The 19,823-nt window shown below is 50.3% G+C and overlaps 2 protein-coding genes across 7 annotated transcripts in view; one reads left to right on the top strand and one right to left on the bottom strand.

The window, feature by feature from the left end:
- The window catches only part of LOC132691480 (uncharacterized), an 83,685-nt gene that overhangs the window by 3,728 nt on the left and 60,134 nt on the right, over positions 1 to 19,823 (top strand). The window contains exons 2-3 of one of the 6 annotated variants that reach the window (XR_013554982.2): positions 123 to 166; positions 12,195 to 15,869. Coding sequence is in view for 1 of the 6 variants with exons in the window: in XM_078445232.2 (XP_078301358.1) it covers positions 12,195 to 12,338 (144 nt within the window). In the remaining 5 variants the exon portion in view is untranslated. The other 5 variants (XR_014137656.1, XR_013554979.2, XR_013554981.2 and 2 more) reach the window with 5 other exon arrangements.
- Positions 5,760 to 18,348, bottom strand: DEFB1 (defensin beta 1). Its single transcript, XM_060652825.3, has 2 exons — positions 18,045 to 18,348; positions 5,760 to 6,578 (listed from the first exon to the last, which is right to left on the bottom strand). The coding sequence occupies exons 1-2, from the start codon at positions 18,100 to 18,102 to the stop codon at positions 6,430 to 6,432; spliced, it is 207 nt and encodes a 68-aa protein (XP_060508808.1). The 5' UTR covers positions 18,103 to 18,348; the 3' UTR covers positions 5,760 to 6,429.

Below are 19,823 nucleotides of genomic sequence, written 5' to 3'. Positions count from 1 at the left end.
CGCAGGAGGGTTCCGATGGGGCTTTGGGGAAGCCGCCAAAGAGCAGCCGCTGGAGGCGGTCCGGGAGGCGCGGGGATGTCCAGCCGCGCTGAGTGTTTGGCTTCTGCTTCTTTCTTGGCCAGGTGGCGGCAGGGCTGTTCACTGGCGAGCGGAGAGAAAAGGGAAGGTGAGTCCCAACTGCGTCTTACGCAATCACTCTTGCCCTCGGTTTCTCCTTTCCCTGCATCGCCACCGGCCACCGTGTTTTAAGGAAATGCTTAAAACGTTTCTTGCTCTCTTTGGGACGTCCCGGGGTGAGCCTTTGCGGAGCTGCGCTGTCTCACCCTCCCCCATCCCCGGGGGCGGGGGGGGGGGGGAGGGGGCGCAGACCTCCACCGTGTGCTGCTCCCTTTCGGCAGGTGAGGCAGCGGCGTCCGCAGGTGCAGCGTCCGCAGCTGCGGCGTCACGGAGTTATGCCTGAGGAGGGTACCCCTGCCACGGGGGCGTGGAGAGGACACGGGGGACAGACGAGGGAGGGAGCGTGTGGTGCTGTGCTGGCGGGGCGCTCCTCATACCTGCCGTTTACGTTCAAGGATCCGGGCGTTTCTGGCAGGGACACTGGAAATGGCTGGACTTAGGTCACCCGGTTGCCTTTCTCTAGCAGGCCACTTACTGGGTGACAAGATAGCAAAGATGGGGGCTGGTGGGGAGAGTTGGAGCCTGAGCCCCATGCCGGGGGGGGGGGGGGGGGGGGGCGGGGTGGGGGCAGGGTAGGGGAAGCTCCTTGGGGTCCGCTGGAGAACCAGCAAGTGCAGCCCAGCAGAAGGGGGAAGCCAGACACCTGTAGCACAGGGGAAGCAGCCGGTGTCGGGAAGTGGACCAGAAACCCGGCTGATAATCAAGTGTGTTCTTCTGGAAGAGCAAACGTAATGCACCCCACCCCCATTCAGGGGACCAAGTATGAGGAAGAAAGGGGCCCAGGTAGGACCCCCTTCCCAGCCCTCACACACCCCACTCCTCAGGTGTAGCCTGTTCCGGGGAAGGAACGTCCAACAGGGTGTGAAACTGAAGTTTGAAAATAGATGAGCCTACGCCTTAATAACCAGAGAACATTCTTTAATAACTGGAAGTTTCCCAAACGTGATGGAATGGGACTGAGACACCATTAGCAGCTTTTGGTTTGTGACCTGATACGTTGAGATGTTTCAGTCAAACCAGTGATAGTTTGCTGGGTGAATTTGCATAAGCATTTAATGCTTTAATTAGCATGTTGGGCACGATCTTAAAAGAGGAAGAATAAGGGTTCCAGGAGGGAGTGGAGAGGGGCCCAGACCATCGTCTCCTTCCCATTCCCCACCACGAATGGCTTGCGAGGCCTTTTTCACTTTCAACTCCGATGGCTCTAGCTGTGATCTTCTGAGTCTCCCCCTGCGGGAACATTCTCTCTTCCTGCTCAGATATTCTGATTCAGCCCTGACTCAGACTCCTTGTCACGGATGGAGGCGCTTGAACCCACACAAGCAGAAAAACCAGCTCGATAGTGACCCAGACGGACGAGGTGACGGAGGGCCACGTGCAGATGGCCAGCCAGGCTCCTCACCACTGACCCCTGGATGAGACGACGTGACGTGTCTCCCTCCTCGAAGCTGCACCTCCAAGAGCAAGACAAGAGGAAACGAGATTTCTGTCGCGCTGAGTCGGCGTTATGCACAGCTCTCTCATTGAATCCTTGTATCAACCCTGGGGGCAAATTTCCTCAGCCAGGAAGACTCTGCAGGTATTCTAGGGGGCGTGGAACGAAATATTCCTTCTCCTTTCCCTTTTTTGTTAAATGCTGAGCCACAGTCCCAAGGGACCCGTGATGGCCCGTGGGATCGGGATACAAAGTGCAGCAGCGACAGGACATGTAGGTGAGAAGGGGCTGCAGCAGCGTCGACCCTCCTGGGGCTCTGCAGGTGGGGGGGCTTCCCTTGAAGGAACACCCCTCACTGGCTGGGAAGAACACAAGGAGGATGAACGTGAACACGGTGCTCATCCGCTTGAGCAATGTCACGGGCACCCGGCCCTCATCCGCCTACAGATCAGCCCACAGCACCTGACCCCCAGGGAGCTGGCAGGGGAGCCCCTCCCTCCGGGGGAGCCTCTGTGATAGTGGTAGCCTGTGGTGCGAGCCTCGTGGGGGAGGGCAGACGGACCTCTCCCCCTCCCGCTGAGCCAGGACTGGCTGGAAGCAGGGCCAGAATTCCAGGAGGAGATGCCTGATTTCAGGCCAGAAGCCTTGTCAGTGCCCCAAAGAGGCAGCGCAGAGCAGAGCAGCTCACGGAACACCAGCAGCCACTGAGCCTTCACGGAGGGCAGAGCCCAGTGGGGGCGGCCAGTCAGCCAGCCAGGCCATTGTGGGGCACCTCCTGAGTCCCCTCTGGGCTGTGACTGGACGTGCCGTTCTTGACACTAAGTGTTTGGTCGTCTTCCCCGAGACGATCAGTCAGGTGCAGTCACAGGGAGACTGAGAAGAGGCTCCAGGACACAAGGTTTATGACATTCGCAGGTCCAAGAGATGGAGGCACAGCGCACCGTGCAAGGGCCGGTGGAGACGCCTGCATGGCCAGGAGGCAGAATACAGAAGGGCGGGGAGGGGTTAGGCCCCTGCTTTCACTGGAGTTTCAGAGGGTAAGGCAAAGCAGTCACCATTTGGGACTGGCTTGTTTGAATGATTTCGGAAGGCTTCAGGCCGGAGGGGTAGACTCCAGTAGCCTGGGACCTTCCCCTAGGACGACAGAGGCGGAAGAATGTTGCCTCCTTGGGTGCATGGGCCAGACAGAGGAGTGTGGCTCTGGATGGGTTATTTTACACATGGCAGGATGCTCCTGGCTGGGGCTTTGCTCTAAGAGTCAGCTAGCCCTGGGAGGGGCAGTCTTCCCCACCAGGAAGGTTTTTCTGTTTTGTTTTTCATTTTTTATAAATATCAAAACATAATAGGCAGAAAATAACGTATATAACATTTAAATCAGTGGACTTTGAGTATAGCAGATTGCCTTCCTTATTGTGGGTAGGCCTCATCCAATCAGGTGAAGGCCTTCCTAAACCAGACTGACCTACCCCAAGAAAGAAGGACCTCTGCCAGCAGACAGCCTTTGGACTTGAACTGAAACTCTTTTCTACATCTCCAGCCTGTTGGCTGGCCCCATTAGATTTGGGGCTTACCAAGTGTCCACAATTGTGCGAGCCAATTCCTTGAAGTAAATCTCACTCCATATTTATACACACATCCTGTTGGTTCTGTTTCTCTGAAGAACCCTGATTGATACAGACGCCTTTACTCTGAAGACCCCCATGTGCATGAAGAGTTCCTGTTGTTTCCTGTTCATTCATTTTTATCAGAGAAAAGCTTGGAGTACTGGACTATTGCAGGAGACCCCTTTCGGGGAAACCTATGACGAAATCATGAATGGCTAACATGTATTCGTGCCCGTTGAAGCGAGAATGCTTCTTTGGTTCATTCTAATTCCATGACACCTCTCTCTGCTGCATTCGGTGATGTGCCTTATGGGCCCATGAGCCACAGAAATCACAGAAAGCCACATTGCCTTCTGTATGAGACCATATGATTTTACTATCAAACGCTGAAGCAGGGGCGCTTGGGTGGCTCAGTCGGTGAAGCGTCCGACTCTTGATTTCGCCTCAGGTCATGATCTCACGGTTCATGGGATCGAGCCCCGTGTGGGCTCTGCCCTAACAGTGCAGAGCCTGCTTGCGATTCTCTGTCTCCCTCTCTCTCAGTGTCTCGAAAATAAGCAAATAAACATTTTTTCAAAAAGCTGAAGCAAAGCTAGGGTGTGTTTTAGATGGTAGGTGACATCCCCCCTTTCTCTGAAATACCTCTGTGACCAAGGTAGATGCTGACAGCTCCCGTGTGCGTCCGGGCTGGTTGACAAGATGCCCTAGTGATACGTTACACCCTTTTCCCAGGATATGGGTTGCATGTCCAGCTTTGCCGACACACTGCAGAGATGGTAAAGGCCCTCCCCAACTATTTCACGTTGACATGCAAGTCACAATGACCTCTGCGTTGTCACCATGGTCTCGTGAGCAGACGCACTGAGCGTAAGCTAGGTTTCTATCTACCACGGCACCCTGAAGGGCAAAAGTAATTAGGAGGTGGGAGAGATTCCTTAGAAGGGTAACTGTGCAAAACCAATCTAGTTCAGTGGACATGCCCCACTTGGAGTCAGCATGTTGACCGGCTATAAAGGACCATGACTCAGTAATCCCTTAAGGACAGCCACGGTAATAAAGCTGGGCCTGGGACTGTTGTTGAGCTCATTCAAATCAATGCTTCCTTTTCATCGACGCAAATGCCATCCTAGGGGCCAGAAATTGGTCCTTGCAACCGTTCAGAAGTAAAATGGGTTGTAGACAACTGTACACAGCCCCTTAACTCTAGAACCATCTTCCTTCAAGGATGGCTCAGCCGATATTGTTTGCATTTGAGTCTTATCAGAGGGGTGCAGAGTCTGCACCAGTGGGTGTAGTGGTGAGAAGGGCGAGGAGTGTGCATCATTCGTGGGGGGAGACGGAGGGAGAGGCGGGAAGCTTTTGTGGTCCCGCTAAGGTGGGGGAGTTAGAAGCAGCAAGGGCCTCATCGCAGGAGCGCCGGGTCTAGAGGGTTCTGGCCGCTCTGTAAGCTCCAAGCCTGCAAATGTCCTGGGCACACGGGGGCAGGTGAGTGCATGTGCTCAGAGGACCTTTGGATGGAGGGGGGAAGCGCGGAGTGGAGGGGTGCAGAGAGCAGATGAGAATGTCGTCAGCATCAGTCTCAAAATGTGCAGTCATGGGGCGCCCGGGTGGCTCAGTGGGTTAAGCATCTGACTTCTGCTTTCAGCTCAGGTCATGATCTCATGGTTCATGAGTTCGAGCCCCGCAGCAGGCTCTGTGCTAACTGAATGGAGCCTGCTTGGGATTCTCTGTCTCTTCCTCTGTCTCTGCCCTCCCCTACTCGTGCTCTCAAAATAAATAAATGAATATATTTTTTAAATGTGTAGTCAGGACTGCTACCCACATAGTTATGGAAGCCCTGGGACCACATGTCTTAGGGATGGGTGGGCTGCAGGAATCCTGTTAGTTTTTCTGGTTTCTGGGGACGGTGGCATCCTCTTGCCCAGGACGGTCCCCTCCCTGTCTGTGGCTGGGGATCCCCAAGCATGTGCTTTTGGTCACTTGAAGAGCTCTTGGCAGGGCAGGCAAAATTACCACAACCTTGTAAACCAAAGAATGTGAGGTAAACCCAGCATGTGGGCTTTTTTTTTCCTCCTGAGGACCTGGGTCTTGGGAAACCCAAACATCGGCTGCCCTAAGTGGGAAGGCTCCTCCGGGAATCCATGTTTGATTTAACACCCAGAGAAATGCTGCTGTGGGGGGGGGGGGGGGGGGGGGCTTCCATATCTGGAAGAGGGAAGCTGACGGCAGGCCTGAGGTTTCTTTTCAAAATGGAACGCCTCTGGATTATTAGCTTTTCATGAAAGGGAGAGGCCCAGATGTCCTGGGGTCCTTGACCATGTATTGCTTGTGTGTCACAGAGAAGGCCCAGAGGAGGCTGATGTCCACAACACCGGTGAGCCTCCCCTCCCTCCGCCTTTCCCTCACAAACAAGGGCTGTTCTGCCGAAACCTGCCGCTGGTTTCATAATGTTTTTACAAAGTTTGATTTTCATTTGTGCTTATAACGTATTGACGTGGAGAATGAGATTGTCGTCAGATAAGGAGACCACAGCACCACGTGCGTCGTCAAGAGTGGTAAAAAATTTATTGGAAAAAAGGGAGAGCGACCCATCTCCCTCACCAACAGGTGTCTACAGGCCGAGGGAGTGAGATGAGACGTTGTGGCTGTAAGAGATGCTCTTGGTGGCAGTGTGCGGCCAGGTGGTGTGGTTGTGGAGCGGGAGTCTGGGCACGAGAGTGGAAGTTACGGGAGGAGCTTTGTCCTCATGACAGAGGGTCTCCAGTGCTAAGGTGAACCAATCCGCTGCCCCGGGCCCAGGGAGGAGAGAAGGCAGCCATCCGGGCTCTGCACATGGGCTGTTCCCCTGACCAGGCTGCTAAGACGTTGAGTTTGGGATGACGTTGAGTTGCTTCTAGGATCAGGGAAGCTTTCCTCTGCAGCATTTCCTCCTCATGTGTCCTGGGTCTCATTGCCCGCCTGTTGGTTTGGTGATAAAATGCTGTGGTCAGCATCTCCCATCCTTGTACTGGGCAGGCTCCGTGGCCCGGCCCAGCTCCGCTCTCCTAACCCCCTTACTTTCTCAACCTCTTCCAGAAGGAGACACAAGATTCGTTTTGGTCTGAAGGAGGGATGCTTTAAAAAAAAAAAAAAAAAGTCTTCTTTTATTAAAACAGCGGTTACAAAGACTTCACTTGACTTCCACACGCTTTGTCCATCGCTCCCAGGCCAGAGTCAGCGCATGCAGCACTTGGCCTTTCCACCATAGCAGGTGCCATCGATCCTGGTAAAAAGTGGGCATGGAGAAAAGTTACAGGTTCCTCCTTTCCTGGCACATATGTAGTGGTCAGACCGCTGGCCGAGACCCGTGAGAAAGGCAGCACCTGTAAGAAGGGAGAGAAAACACTTGAGACTCATGGCTTGTGGCCACAGTGACTTCAGAACATTAGGTAAAGCGACTCTTTGCAAAGCACTTCCACGGGTTCTCTCTTCCAAGAACTTTGCACTCCGTGTGTCTCCGGGGCTGCCCAGGAAATAAGACACCTGCAGAGCGTCCTCCGTCTGAGGTCTGTGCCAGCCGGTGATGAGCAGTAGGGTTCTGAGTAGGGTTTCCTTGAGAGCTTTGAGGTGTGCAAGGGATTCAAGTTAGTCCCCACATAAAGTATTCTACCACGTCATACTGTTGCCCCAATACACGCCTCATGTCTCAGGAACGCTGAAACTCACTTCTAACCCCATGAGCATTCCTGTATGTGCCCCCATTCCCATGCTGCCTAGTTATACCATCCTCTCCGAACCAATTCCCTGCTCCACCGTCTTTCCTGTCACCAAGTCTGTGGTCCTTCCATGGCAGGTGCCCATGTGCAGAGCCCGGACGGCTGCCTTCTCTCCTCCCTGGGCCTGGGGCAGCGGGTTGGCTCACCTTAGCATTGGAAGTACAGCTGTGCTATAATGCTTTCCCTGTTTTGCCCAGTTGGAATCTATTCTGCCTTCTTCCCAGTATCCCAGAATCTCGTAATCACAAGGTCTCTAGACTAGTCTCATATTCTATCTAATAGAGAACAAAGCTGCCCTAAGATATCCCGGATAAGTGACTATCAGGCCATTGTTTTGCATGCCTTCGTTGATAGGTGTTGTGAATTGAATTGTGTCCCCGCCACCAGAATGAGTATGTTGATGTCCTAACCACCCAGTGCCTCAGAATGTGACTGTATTTGGAGGTAGGGCCTTTGGACAGGTAATTAATGTTAGATGAGGTCATAAAAGTAGTTCTAATCCAATATGGCAGGTGTCCTTGTAGGAAGAGGACGTTTGGATATATAAAGGGATATATACTCAAAGAGAAAAGGCCTTGTGAGGACACAAGAGTAGGCGGCCATCTGTGAGCCAAGGAGAGAGGTTTCACCAAACCTGCTGACACCTTGAACTTGAACTTCTAGCCTCCAGAGCTGTGAGGGAATTCATTACCTCTCTTAAAGGAGCCCACACTGTGCTATTTTATTACAGCCACCACTCGACCTAACACAACAGGCCATCATGACTCTGGGGAACAGTCCATTCTGATGTCATGTGTCTCTGCTTATTGGAAAGATAGTTTTCATACCGGTTGAAATTGTCCTCTTATTTAATCCATATCCCTGTTACAGCTACCTCATCTGATCTGGAATCATGGTTGTCTGGTGACTGGATATTTGGCAATGTTTGGGGACATTGCTGGTTGTCACACCTGTGGGGGATGCAGGGCGGATGTTTAGGTATCTAGTGGGTGGAGGCCAGAACTGCTGCCAGATACGTGCAATGCACAGAGCAGCCCTCGTAACAGAGAATTTTCAGGCCCAAAATGTCGATAGCACTACGGTTGAGAAATTGTAGCATAAACCAGTGGTTCTCCTTGCTGCATACCCATGAAATCAGCTGAGATATACTTAAAAATATTGACTTAATTGTCCCGGGATGGGGTTTATGTACTGGCATGAAAAGAAGAAATAATGCCTTAGATGAATGTAATGTTCAGTAAAGAATGAGCATTACTGGACCATTGGTTTTCAAATTTTAGAGCTAACAGGAAAGAATTACCTTGTCAAGATTGGGAGCAGACAGGAAGGAAAGCCAGGACAACATATTCTATTAACATAAAAAACTAAAAGTAGTATGACCCTTACAACTTGAATATTTAGTTGAAATAGAAAAATTAGAAATATTTTTCTGTTCATATAGAAAAATGGAATACTAGTTTGAACAAACTTGAAAATTGAGTTGAAATAGAAAAGTCTTTTTTTCTTGAGATAGAAAGGTTCTTAGAAAAATATAACTTACTGAAATAAATGGGAATTAGAAAATATGAATAGTTTCATAGCTATCAAAGCTGTTGGGTCCATGAATGAGACTCTAGGCCAAAATGGCTTCATTAGCAAATTCTACCAAACAACAAATAAGAATAACATCTACACGACGCACTGTTTTTCAGAATCACAAAAGAGAACATTTGCCATTCCTGATGTGATGTCAACGTGATCTTAATGCCACTGTCTATAAAGGTCAGAAATTCAGGGAAAGGAAAGGAAAACTATGGTTCAATCTCCCTGATCAGTAGAGAGGCAAAGATCCTCTGTAAAGTATCAGCAAACAGGATAAAACCAGGCTCAGTTTATTTCACAAATTCAAGCTTTCATTTAACATTTGAAGATCAGTCAATGCCTATTAACAATTAAAGGAGAAAATCATATAATCACCCCAACAGATGCAGAAAGCGTTGGAAAAATTCAACATTGATTTATGATAAAAATTTTTAACAGATAACCCTGTGGGGAACTTCCCGAATCTCATTAAGAGTATCTACAGAAGTCTACAACAAGCAGTACTCTTAACGGTCAAACATTGAAAACTTTTCATGTGAGATGGCCAACAAGGCCAGCATAGTCACTGTCGTCAGTTGCATTGAATGTTGTTGTACTTGAGGTACTCGCCAGGGGACTAACAGAAGAGAAAACAAAAACAAATGGTATAAAGGTTGGGAAAAAAATAAAATTGTCACCATTTGCAGGCATTCTGATTATAGGTAGATAGTCCAAAAGGAATTAACAAGTGTAACTAGTTTGCTTTATATGATATCAATACATACAAAAAAAAAATCAACTTTACTTCTGTGTATTAGCAACCAACAAATTAAATGAAATTAAAATAAATCACCATATTGAAATATCAGGTGCGTAGTTGTAAATCTAAGAAAATGCAGTACTTCTGTATATAAAAAATATAATATTAAAAAAATGCAATATTTTTTTGATAAGTTAAAGAAGAACAGAAGAAGTGGAAATTCTATGTTTAAGCACTGGAAGATTATTTTTCACAGGTTAATTCCCCCAAATTAATCTGCAGATTTTTTTAAATGTTTATTTACTACTTTGAGAGACAGAGACAGAGCACTAGCAGGGGAGGGACAGAGAGAGAGGGAGACACAGAATCTGAAGCAAGCTCTAGGCTCTGAGCTGTCAGCACAGAGCCCGACGCAGGGCTGAAACTCGCAAGCTGCGAGATCATGACTGAGCCGAAGTCAGATGTTTAACCGACTGAACCACCCAAGTGCCCCTAATCAGTAAATTTAACTCAATATCATGAAAATCCCAAGAGATTCTTTCAGTGAAACTTGACAAACTTACTCAAATTCATGTGGAAATTCAGAGGGACCAAGAATAGCCAAATCACTCTTGGAGAAGGTAGGAGGACTTGCTTTACTGGATTTCAAGACTAATTATAGACCCACTGTAATTAGACTGTGTGGTGGTAACACAAAGACAAACACAAATGGAACAGAATGCAGGGCATAGAGAGGGACCCATGCATATATGGAGGATTGACGCAGACCAACAGTGGCTCAGGAGAACAGTGCGGGGGACATGGTCTCCTTAGAGGTGGTTCCAGGACAATTGGATATTCATACTGAAAAAAACAAAAAACAAAACACACAACTTTGCCCTTAACTCACACATTAAAACAATTGCCAGATGGGAGCACTTGGGTGGCTCACTTGGTTAAGTATCCGACTCTTGATTTCAGCTCAGGTCCTGATCTCACAGTAGTGAGACAGGGAGCCCCGTGGGCTCTGAGCCGGGTGTGGAGCCTGCTTGGGATTCTCTCTCCCTCCTTCTGCCCCCCCCCCCAAACTTGTGCACACATGTACACGCATGCTTTCTCTCTCTCTCTCTCTAAAAAAAAAAAAAAAAATTAGAATATTAAAAAGATAAAAACCACTGACAGATGGATTAGAAGTCTAAATGAAAAAGGAAAAATAATGAGCCTTCAGAAAACAATGTTGTAGACTTTCTTCATGTTTTGGGGGTAAAGAAAGACTTATTTTTTTCCTTTTTAAATTTTTTATTTTGAGAGAGAGTGAGCATGAGCAGGGGAAGGGCAGAGAGAAAGGGAGAGAGAGAGAATCACAAGGAGGCTCCGCACTCAGCACTGAGCCAACGCAGGGCTCAATCCCACGACCCTGGGTTCGTGACCTGAGCCGAAATCAAGAGTCAGGTGCTGAACTGACTGAGCCACCCAGGAGCCCCAAGAAAGATTTCTTAAGATACGAAAAGCATTGGGGCGTCTGGGTGGCTCAGTCGGTTGAGCGTCTGACTTCAGCTCACGTCATGATCTCGCAGTCTGTGGGTTTGAGCCCCGCGTCGGGCTCTGTGCTGACAGCTCAGAGCCTGGAGCCTGCTTTAGATTCTGTCTCCCTCTCTCTCTGCCCCTCCCCTGCTCATGCTGTGTCTCTCTCTCTCTCTGTCAAAAATAAGTAAAAATTTTTTAAAAAGATACGAAAAGCATTAACCATAAAGGACAAGATATGACACATTTAGCCACATTGTGATAATGATATAAACTTCTATGTAAGGAAAGTTTCCATTAGGAGACAAATCAAAGCACAAGAGAGCAGTAGAGATTTGTAATGCTTACAGCCGACAAAGGGCTCCCATGCAGAATATACAAAGAACTGCTACAAATCGCTAAGAAAGGACAGGTAATCTATAGGAAACATAGACACGTAGTTTCACATATCACAAAAGATATCCACATGGCTGTAACTGTATACAAAAGTGGTCAACTTGTTATTTATTGGGAAAATGCAAATTAAAACTCCGAGCTGCCACTACAGTCAGCAGACTGTTATAATTTAAAAATGATTGTTGGCGTGAATACGGAGCAGTGGGAACTGGCATTCCCTGGAGAGCAGTGCGGCATCTGTCACATTGAATATGTGCACATCCTGTTTTTTTGGAAGATGGTTTTTCTTTTTTAATTTATTTTGAGAGAGAGAGAGAGAGAGAGAGAGTGCATGGGTGCAAGCAGGGGAGAGGCAAAGAGAGAGGGAGAGGGAGAATTCCAAGCAGGCTCCTTGCTCTCAGCACAGAGCCCAGTGTGGGGTTCGATCCCACGGACCATGAGATTATAACATGAGCCGAAATCAAGAGGCAGATGCTTAACCAACTGAGCTCCCCGGGCGCCCCTGTGCATATCCTATGACACACAATGTCCCCTATCTCTTGGCATCTCGCCAATTGAAAGGCAGGCACCACCCAAGCTGTATTATTCAGCACGAGTGTTGACAAGGTAAAAGTGTAAGAAATAAAGGAAGTCATTGCCATAAAAGTCAAGCAATGATTACCGTTGGGGGAAGGCGCAAAGGGTGGGTGACCCGGAAGGCTGGAGGGGTATTTCTTGGGCACTGGCCAAGTCCCACTTCTTGACTAAAACCCTGGGTACAGGCTGCTTGTGTATAATAGTTCATTAGGTTGTACTTCATGCTTTTGCACTTTTCTGGATGCATGTCCTATTTGGCAGGGAAAAAAGGAAGAGCTGCTTCTGAAGAGGTGTCTGCATATTTCCAGAGCTGCTCACGTCCTGCTCCACATGCAGCTGCCAGTGCCCTCTCCTGTCCCTGCGCTGGTCCCCTTCCCTGCCCGTGAGCTCCGCAGATAACTCAGCCTGCTCTTCTCCCCTTCCCCAAGGGCACCAACTCTTCCCTGAACTTGGTGCTCATTCCCACCTGGGTCCTCACGGAGCGGCCTGAGGAATGCAACCCAGCACACCCCGTGAGCCCGCTGGAGTGCCCAGAACCAAAGGAATGTGGAAGAGGGACAACCCCCTTCCAGGTAAGAATGAGGGGTGAGAAGGAGAGAAAGCGGGTTTGTGCCGGCTTCTGTGCTTGAGGCAGAAATGGGGACTCGTTCAGATGTGCACATGTTTAAGCCAGTTACAGCTGGATTGTCCCTAATCCCACCTAAACGCAATGGCAACTAGTCAGGGGGTAATAACAGGCAGGAGACTAACTAGGAAATATGTGCCCACGCATGGGTCAGGCACGGAAGAAAACAAGAGGGAGGAAGGAACGGTCGGGGCAGCGAGCACCTGAGAGGTTGAAGTTTGAGAGTCATCAGAAAATAAATCTGCATCAAGCAGGAACCCCAACTTTCCACGCTGCCGACAGGCAATATAACCTGCGCAGGTGACAGGCTGATGGTTCAAGGGAGAGCAGGCGGGATGGATCATAAAGGAGATAAATGCAGAAGGGGATCTTTAGACCTTACATAGAAGAGCCACGAAAATAACATTTCCCGAAAAGCCTTTCAGGGAATGGGAGACAGAGAGGGGAGAGGATCCGAGCATGGGAGTGTGGCTGTCAGGCTGCTGAGAACAGAGCTCGCTCTGTGCCCTTCTGCTCTGAAGCAAGGGCACGAAGGTTGCCTTTGTGTTAATTAGAGCCACAGGTGAGGCTTTGGAACACTGTTGGAAGGCAAAACTGTTGAATAAATAACTATACAATTCTTGGGCTAAAGAACCACTAGGCGGAGGCGAGAGCAAATCGCCAACATGATAAGCATTTCAGAAAAGACGAGGCCCACGTTCGCCGTGCGCCAGGATCCGCGCCCCCGTCTCGGGCCGGCACCGCACTGCGGAATGTGTAGGAAAAGGCCAGGCTTGCAGAAAGTCAGGAGCCAGAACACCACCTACGTGACCGATCAGCCTCAGCTGCGTGAGGAGCAAACATACGTACAGATACACAGAGCCAAAGAATGCAGTCTGGATTTTCGCAACACCGACGGCAGAGCTCCGTGCCTACGGGGAGGCGTACAGGGACGCGGTGGTGGGGAGTGAGCGAGACTGGGAGATCGGCTGATGGGAGCCCTCTGGGCCTCAGCAAGTCAGCTTTGGGCCTTCCCTGGTCAGGACAAGGTGGTCGGGTGGGGGTCGTGTCAGGGGGAGGCCTGCCCACGAGCGGGTGGGGCACTGAAAGAGAGGCTGCTTGTCGGCATAGGAGTCTGGTGCTGTTCAGGCCATCGGTGGGGGCTAGAAAGGGTCAGACTTCACTCGCAAGGTATCTGGGGACAAAATCAAATACACAAGCCACTCCTGCAAAACAAATAACAAAACTCCAGACTGAACTGGAGCATAACTGCAGACCAGAGACTGTCTTCTTCAGACAAGTAGCTCATGACCTCCCTGCTCGCCAACTCACACTTTGGAAATCAGCAAAGCCTCTTATAAGTGCGTGAGAAGTTTGAACTCAATTCCTGTCTAGATTATTCTTTTTTTAAATTTTTTATTTTTTTCATTTTAGACAGAGAGGATGTGAGCAGGGGAGAGAGGCAGAGGGAGAGAGAGGGAGAGAGGGAGAGGGGGAGAGGCGGGGGGAGGGGGAGAGAGAGAGAGACAGAATCTTACACAAGTTCCATGTTCAGCACAGAACCCAACATGGGGCTCGATCTCAAGACTCTGGGATCATGACCTGAGCTGAAATCAAGCGTTGGATGCTCAACCAACTGAGCCACCCACGAGCCCTCTGTCTAGATTATTCTTAAGATCGATCCTTGTGGGGTGCCTGGGTGGCTCAGTCACTTGAGCGTCCGACTTCGGCTCAGGTCATGATCTCGCAGGTCGTGAGTTTGAGCCCCACGTGGGGCTCTGTGCTGACAGCTCAGAGCCTGGAGCCTGTTTCAGATTCTGTATCTCCCTCTCTCTCTGCCCCTCCCCTGCTCATGCTCTGTCTCTCTGTGTCTCAAAAATAAATAAAACGTTAAAATAAAAAAAAACCTTGAAAAGATCGATCCTTGTGCCTGGTGATGCATCCAGAGGTCTTTGGGAAGCCTGTGGAAAGAGTATGGGGTTTGGAGACACAAATGAAGTCAAATACTTGCTATTTTCTGGCCGGGACATGTGGTGAGATGATATTCGTAGAACTGCTTTTTTCCAGCTGTGAAGAGCCACGTGTGACATTCTGTGAGGACAGCTCAGTTTCCCGTGCAGCACCGACCAGGTGGCTTCTGCAAAGCCTGGTTTGGAGGCCGCAGGGCCCTTATGTCTGAGGCACTGGGGAGCGTGTTTTTCCGGATAGGACCCAGAGGCCGTAGCACGCACATTCCTGGTGGCTGTCGCCAGAGGTCAGACAGGTGGAAGGAATTCGGGCAAGCAGGTTGGGGTGGGGATCACAGAGTGAGATGCTCAGGTGTGGGCAAGGCAGGGCAGAGACCGAGGGTCACGGAATGAGGGAGCTGGGAGTCATTTTGCCTAAACCATCATTTTAAAGATGGTGAAAACCGAGGCCCAGACCTCCGGGAGTGCCAGCCGTGTCTCAGAGGGACAGGAAGGAGGGGTATCGAGGAGTGGCCCGTGCCTCTGTCAGGGGGCTTGGTTAGTGTTGCTATAGTAACGGGCTGACCACCTGGGACAAAGGCGCAGCTAGGAGAGAAGGTCCTGTCTGCACCTCTGTGTCTGTGCGGCTGTCCCCTGACCAGCATCCACGCTGTGAACACAGCCTCTGAAGAAGCCATTTCTGATTCCTTCACTGTCTCGGCTTAGAAGTCTCTGGGGCTCGTCCACACCCACGTGGTTTCCTGCCATGGAAGGCTTCACTCAATGAGGCCCCAGAGCCTCTTGTCCCTGTGACTCCTCTCTGTGCTGACACCCTGGGCCCTGAGGGTGGGCAGTGCCGATGGCCTGGGTTGTAGTCCTCCCTCGGCCTGTCACCAGCCCTGTGTGAGTCTGGCCAAGCCATTTATCCACAAAATGAGGATAATGATTCTTCCTTCCCCACAGGGGCCTGGGCGAAGCACTAAGTTAAAAGACAGCTTTGGGGTTTCTGTTTCTCTTCCTCTGTGGGCCTTCCCACCTGATTTCCTTTCTGCCCAGCTTGTCCTTAGTCCCACCTGCCCTTTCACCTTTTACCAGTGTATTTCCCTCAGGACTGTGGACCCAGACATGCACCGCAGCCAGGCAGATGCTAGATGTCGGTGCAGTGGTCTGAGGGGAGGCGATAGGGAGTAGTAGGGTCTGTGGTGATGTGGACACAAGTGTCCATCTGGGACAGCAGCCACCACGGCTGCAGCTCCCTGGTGCTATGTGGGAATGTGGCCTCATTCTGTGTGTGTGTTTTTAAAGTTTATTTATATACATATTTATAGAGAGAGACAGAGAGCAAGCATGAGGGGGAAGGGCAGAGAGAGAGAGAATCCCAAGCAGGCTCTGCACTGTCAGCTCAGAACCCCACTTGGGGCTTGAACTCACGAACCGTCAGATCATGACCTGAGTCGAAGTCAGATGCTTAACTGACTGAGCCACTCAGGCGCCCCTCATTTTTTGTGTGTTTTTAAGAGAAGATAAAAATCTGAATTTTATGTAACACATCCTGGGTTTTTAATGTCTAGAAGGAATTTATATATATATATATACATATATATATATATATATGTATATATATATATAAAATTTATATATATTAAAAATATATATATATAAAATTTATATATATATTTAAAAAAAATATATATATATATATATATTTTTTTTTTTTTTTTTAAATACCGTGAACACCAAAGTGACCTCCATCTTTCCTTCCCATCTCTGCTTCCTCAAGAAAGCCTGCCTGGCCCCTCAAGACCAGGTCAGCTCCCACTGTGACGTGTTCTGTTACCACCCTGTACTTAATGGCATTTCACAACACAATGGTAATGAGACAATTAATTATAAAATTGGGTTTCTTGTCATGCTCTGCTTCTACGATGTAAGGCCATGACATCGAGGGCTGTGTTTTCCGGGACAATGCTGGCACACAGTAGCTGTTAACTAAATAGTCACTGAATCGGTGAGCAGACAGCCTCAGACTCCCCTGATTTCTGTACCCCTTGGCTGGGTTCTTGTCCAGCTGATCGGGGACCCGAGTTGCCTTGACATTTTGACATCATTCTGTGTTCCCAGGAATAAGACGTAAGATTTGTAGAAGATAAGAGGAAGAAATGATTTTTTTTTTTTTTTCTGATAGAGATTAAAAACTGCTAAAAGAGACTGTCAAGTCATGGTTTCCTGCAGTGACTCCACAACTGTCATTTGCCTCGGGGCACGTGGGCCTCGGTTTCCCCCTGTGTGACTAGATGAACCTACCGGCTTTCCCAGAAATGGGAGTGAACCGATCCCACGTGAGGGCTCAGGGTGAGTCACTGTGTGAGGCTGGGACCCGAGCAGCACGTTCCAGGAGCTCCACTGAGCAACCTTCAGACAGTAAACTTAGTCCCGTCCCCATACTGAGAATCCATTTCCTGGCAGGGCTGTGCAGACGGGATTTACGTGCCGTCGGGAGGGCAGCACGGGGTAGATCCCCCGGGGAGAGTCTGAGTGAATCCTGCAGATGCCAAGTGTTCAATCCTGTTCGCCACCATTTGTCTAACTGCTAGGTCCGGTCGTCCCTGCACATCCTTGGAAACACTTTTATATTCTGTGCTTTGAATGACATGCTTAAATCGTATTTAGAGGTGACGGACTGATTGATAACTCTTCGGGTTAACCTAGTGGCTTTCCAACTTTTCTGAGTTGGCACTGAACCACAGTAAGCGATTTTGCACGGCCACCGGGAACAAACACACACATTCACACACCCGCGGGAGTAAGAGGATGGCGAAACGGCACGGATGTGCGCTGTGTGGCGTGCACTAGTATTTTCTGTTCTTTTGAAAAAATGTGGTGGCAACTCATTCGGTTGATTTCCCCACCCCTCCGATAGATCCCGGCTGGAAACACTCAAAGTCTGCCTTAGAGTATCTTGGACCCAGTTTTCAGATGGGGGACTGAGTCACTTTTGGAGAAGCCACGTCTATGTGATGCCCTGCAGAGAAGCACAATCTGATCTTTGAGAGAATTCCAGAGCTTTGGTGTTCTAAGGGCCACCTGCAGTGGCCCACTCATTTTGCAGATGGGGAAACTGAGGCCCAGCATGCATGGGTTGCTCAAGGCCACTCAGTGACGGAGTGGGGGGGCCAGGATAAAACATGTCCCCCAGTTGGCTGCACTGCCTCCTCTTACAGCAGGTGCACTGCTGTTTTGACCCGGAGGAACTGGCATCTTCTGGCCGTGGCATCTGGGAGGCCCTACCCAGTGACCGGGGTGAGCCGGGGTGGCAGCCTGCCCCTCCCTCAGCTGGATAGGGAGCTGGCCCCTCAGTGCAGGGAGCCATGTTGCTGGTGGAGTGGGTGGTCCCCTTCCACACGGCAGACTTCCTAGATGTCCAAGGCAAACACGGGGCTGGGAGATGCTGCAGCTCCCTGAGACCAGCCCCACATCCCTGCCAAGCACCGACAGCAAAGAGCCCCCTGCCCCCAAGCCACAGTCACTGGGGGAGACCTGAGTCTGTCACTCCCGGGGGTGGCCCCTAGCCCCAGGCTCAACAGGCCTGCCCGTTGCCACCTGCCCAAGCCGGCCGCTCAACCTTGGGGATGCTTTTCCGTCCCTCCATCCCCTGGGACACAAGGGCAGCTGTCCTCCGAACTCAGCCCCTGCTTCCTGGCCCAGGGCGAGGGTGTCCCAAAGCTCACCTGGGGCCAGGCGGGAGAGGAGGCACAGCGCCAGCAGCAGGAAGCAGAGAGCCTTCATGGCGGCCGGCGGTTTGGGCCCGGATGCCTGGCCAAGGAGGCTCCTCGGAGGCCGAGCTGACAGAGGCTTCCAGAGGCGGGAGTGTCTGTATTTATAGGGCAGAGGGTTGCACAATCACATGGGCGATCTGAAGGGTGGTGTCGCAATCCACAGAGTGAAATTCTAATAAATAACCCCTGGTGCCACTTGCCCCGAGTAGGCTGCGAGTCACGTGGACCCGCTTTTCTCCATCTGGCTGCGACCGGATTCAGCCTTCAGCCTGGAAACCTGGGGTTGGCTCCTCCGGCCAGCTCTGTTTGGTTTTGAGGCTGGACAATGCTGATGGGGTTCCCGGAGAAGGCAGCTCAGGCTAGCGGCCCCGCTGGAGCGGCTCCCAGGGCCCGAACAAGCGGCCTCAGGGGACACTAAGCCACCAGCCGGGGCGAGTGTATGTAGCTGAGCTGTGTTCCCTGTCAGACGGCCCCAGACATCACCCTCTTCCCTGATCAAAGCTGAACTGGTTGCTTTTCATTTAGCCTACAGGGGTGGACTTTCTCACAGGCCAAGGCTGCTTTCTCCATTCTCTGCTTCTGCTGTGAGCGTTCTCCTTAAGTAACATGTCAGTCTCCCTTCCTTCTCCCTCCCCTCCCCTCCCCTCCCCTCCCCTCCCCTCCCCTCCCCTCCCCTTGTGTCTCTCAAATCTTTTGTAATCTATGGGCCTCTTCTATCACTGAAACAGTATATTTTTATCAAGACTTTATTTTTTTTTAGAGCAGATGTAGGTATACAGCCAAATTTAGGAGAAGGCACAGAGATTTCCCGTATACCCTCTAACCACTCCCCACAACCTCCCCCCATCAGCATCCTCCACCAGAGGGAACATACGTTACAATTGATGAGCTTAAGTCTACATATCATTATCGCCCCAGGTCCATAGCATTAACGTTCACTGTGGGTGTCATACATTCTGTGGGCTTGGACACATGTATTCACCACAACAGTGTCATGCAGAGCAGTCTCTCTGCCCTAAATGTCCTCTGTGCCCCATCTATTCATCCCTCCCTCCCCCCTCTCCCCTCTGGCAACCACTGATCTCTTTACTGTCTCCATAGTTTTGCCTTTTCCAGAATGTCACAGAGGTGGAAACAGTCTGTAGTCTTTTCCGATTGGCCTCTTTCACTTGTGATAGGCATTTAAGGTTCCTCCGTGTCTTCTCATGGCTTCATAGAGCATGTCTTTTCGGCGCTGAATAATATCCCATTGTCTGGATGAACCACGGTTTCCTTATCCGTTCACTTACTGGAGGACACCTTGATGGCTTCCAAGCTTTGGCAGTTCGGCACAAAACTGCTGTAAACATCTGGGTCAGGTTTTCGTGTGGGGATAAGTCCTCAAATCCTTTGTGCGCATATCAAGGAGTGCAGTTGCCGGGTCACATGGTAAGAGCATGTTTAATGTGTGAGAAATTGCCAAACTGTCTTCCAAAGGGGCTGCACAGTTTGCATCCCCACCGGCAGTGAGCGAGAGTTCGTGTTTCTCCACGTCGCCCCCAGCATTTGGTGTTCTCAGTGCTTCCAGATTCTGGCCGTTCTCACAGGTGTGCAGTGGGGTGTCCTTGTTTTGATTGGCATTTCCCTGATGACAGACGATGTGGAGCGTCTTATCAAGTCCAGCCTTTCCTTTTTCCAACTGGACATATGTTGCCCGGAAGTCCTCGCCCACGGCTTCCGAGGAAGTGGTGT

Source organism: Panthera onca, chromosome B1 (assembly GCF_046562875.1).
Source record: "Panthera onca isolate mPanOnc1 chromosome B1, mPanOnc1 haplotype 2, whole genome shotgun sequence".
Lineage (NCBI taxonomy): Eukaryota > Metazoa > Chordata > Mammalia > Carnivora > Felidae > Panthera > Panthera onca.
This window is presented reverse-complemented; position numbering and strand designations above follow the sequence as displayed.

Excerpts from the sequence above, each read along its gene's own strand:
- DEFB1 (XM_060652825.3), bottom strand. The coding sequence starts at position 18,102 with ATGAAGGCTCTCTGCTTCCTGCTGCTGGCGCTGTGCCTCCTCTCCCGC. Across the intron at positions 6,579-18,044 it reads CCTCTCCCGCCTGGCCCCAG|GTGCTGCCTTTCTCACGGGT; the intron begins GTGAGCTTTGGG and ends CCCTTCTTACAG.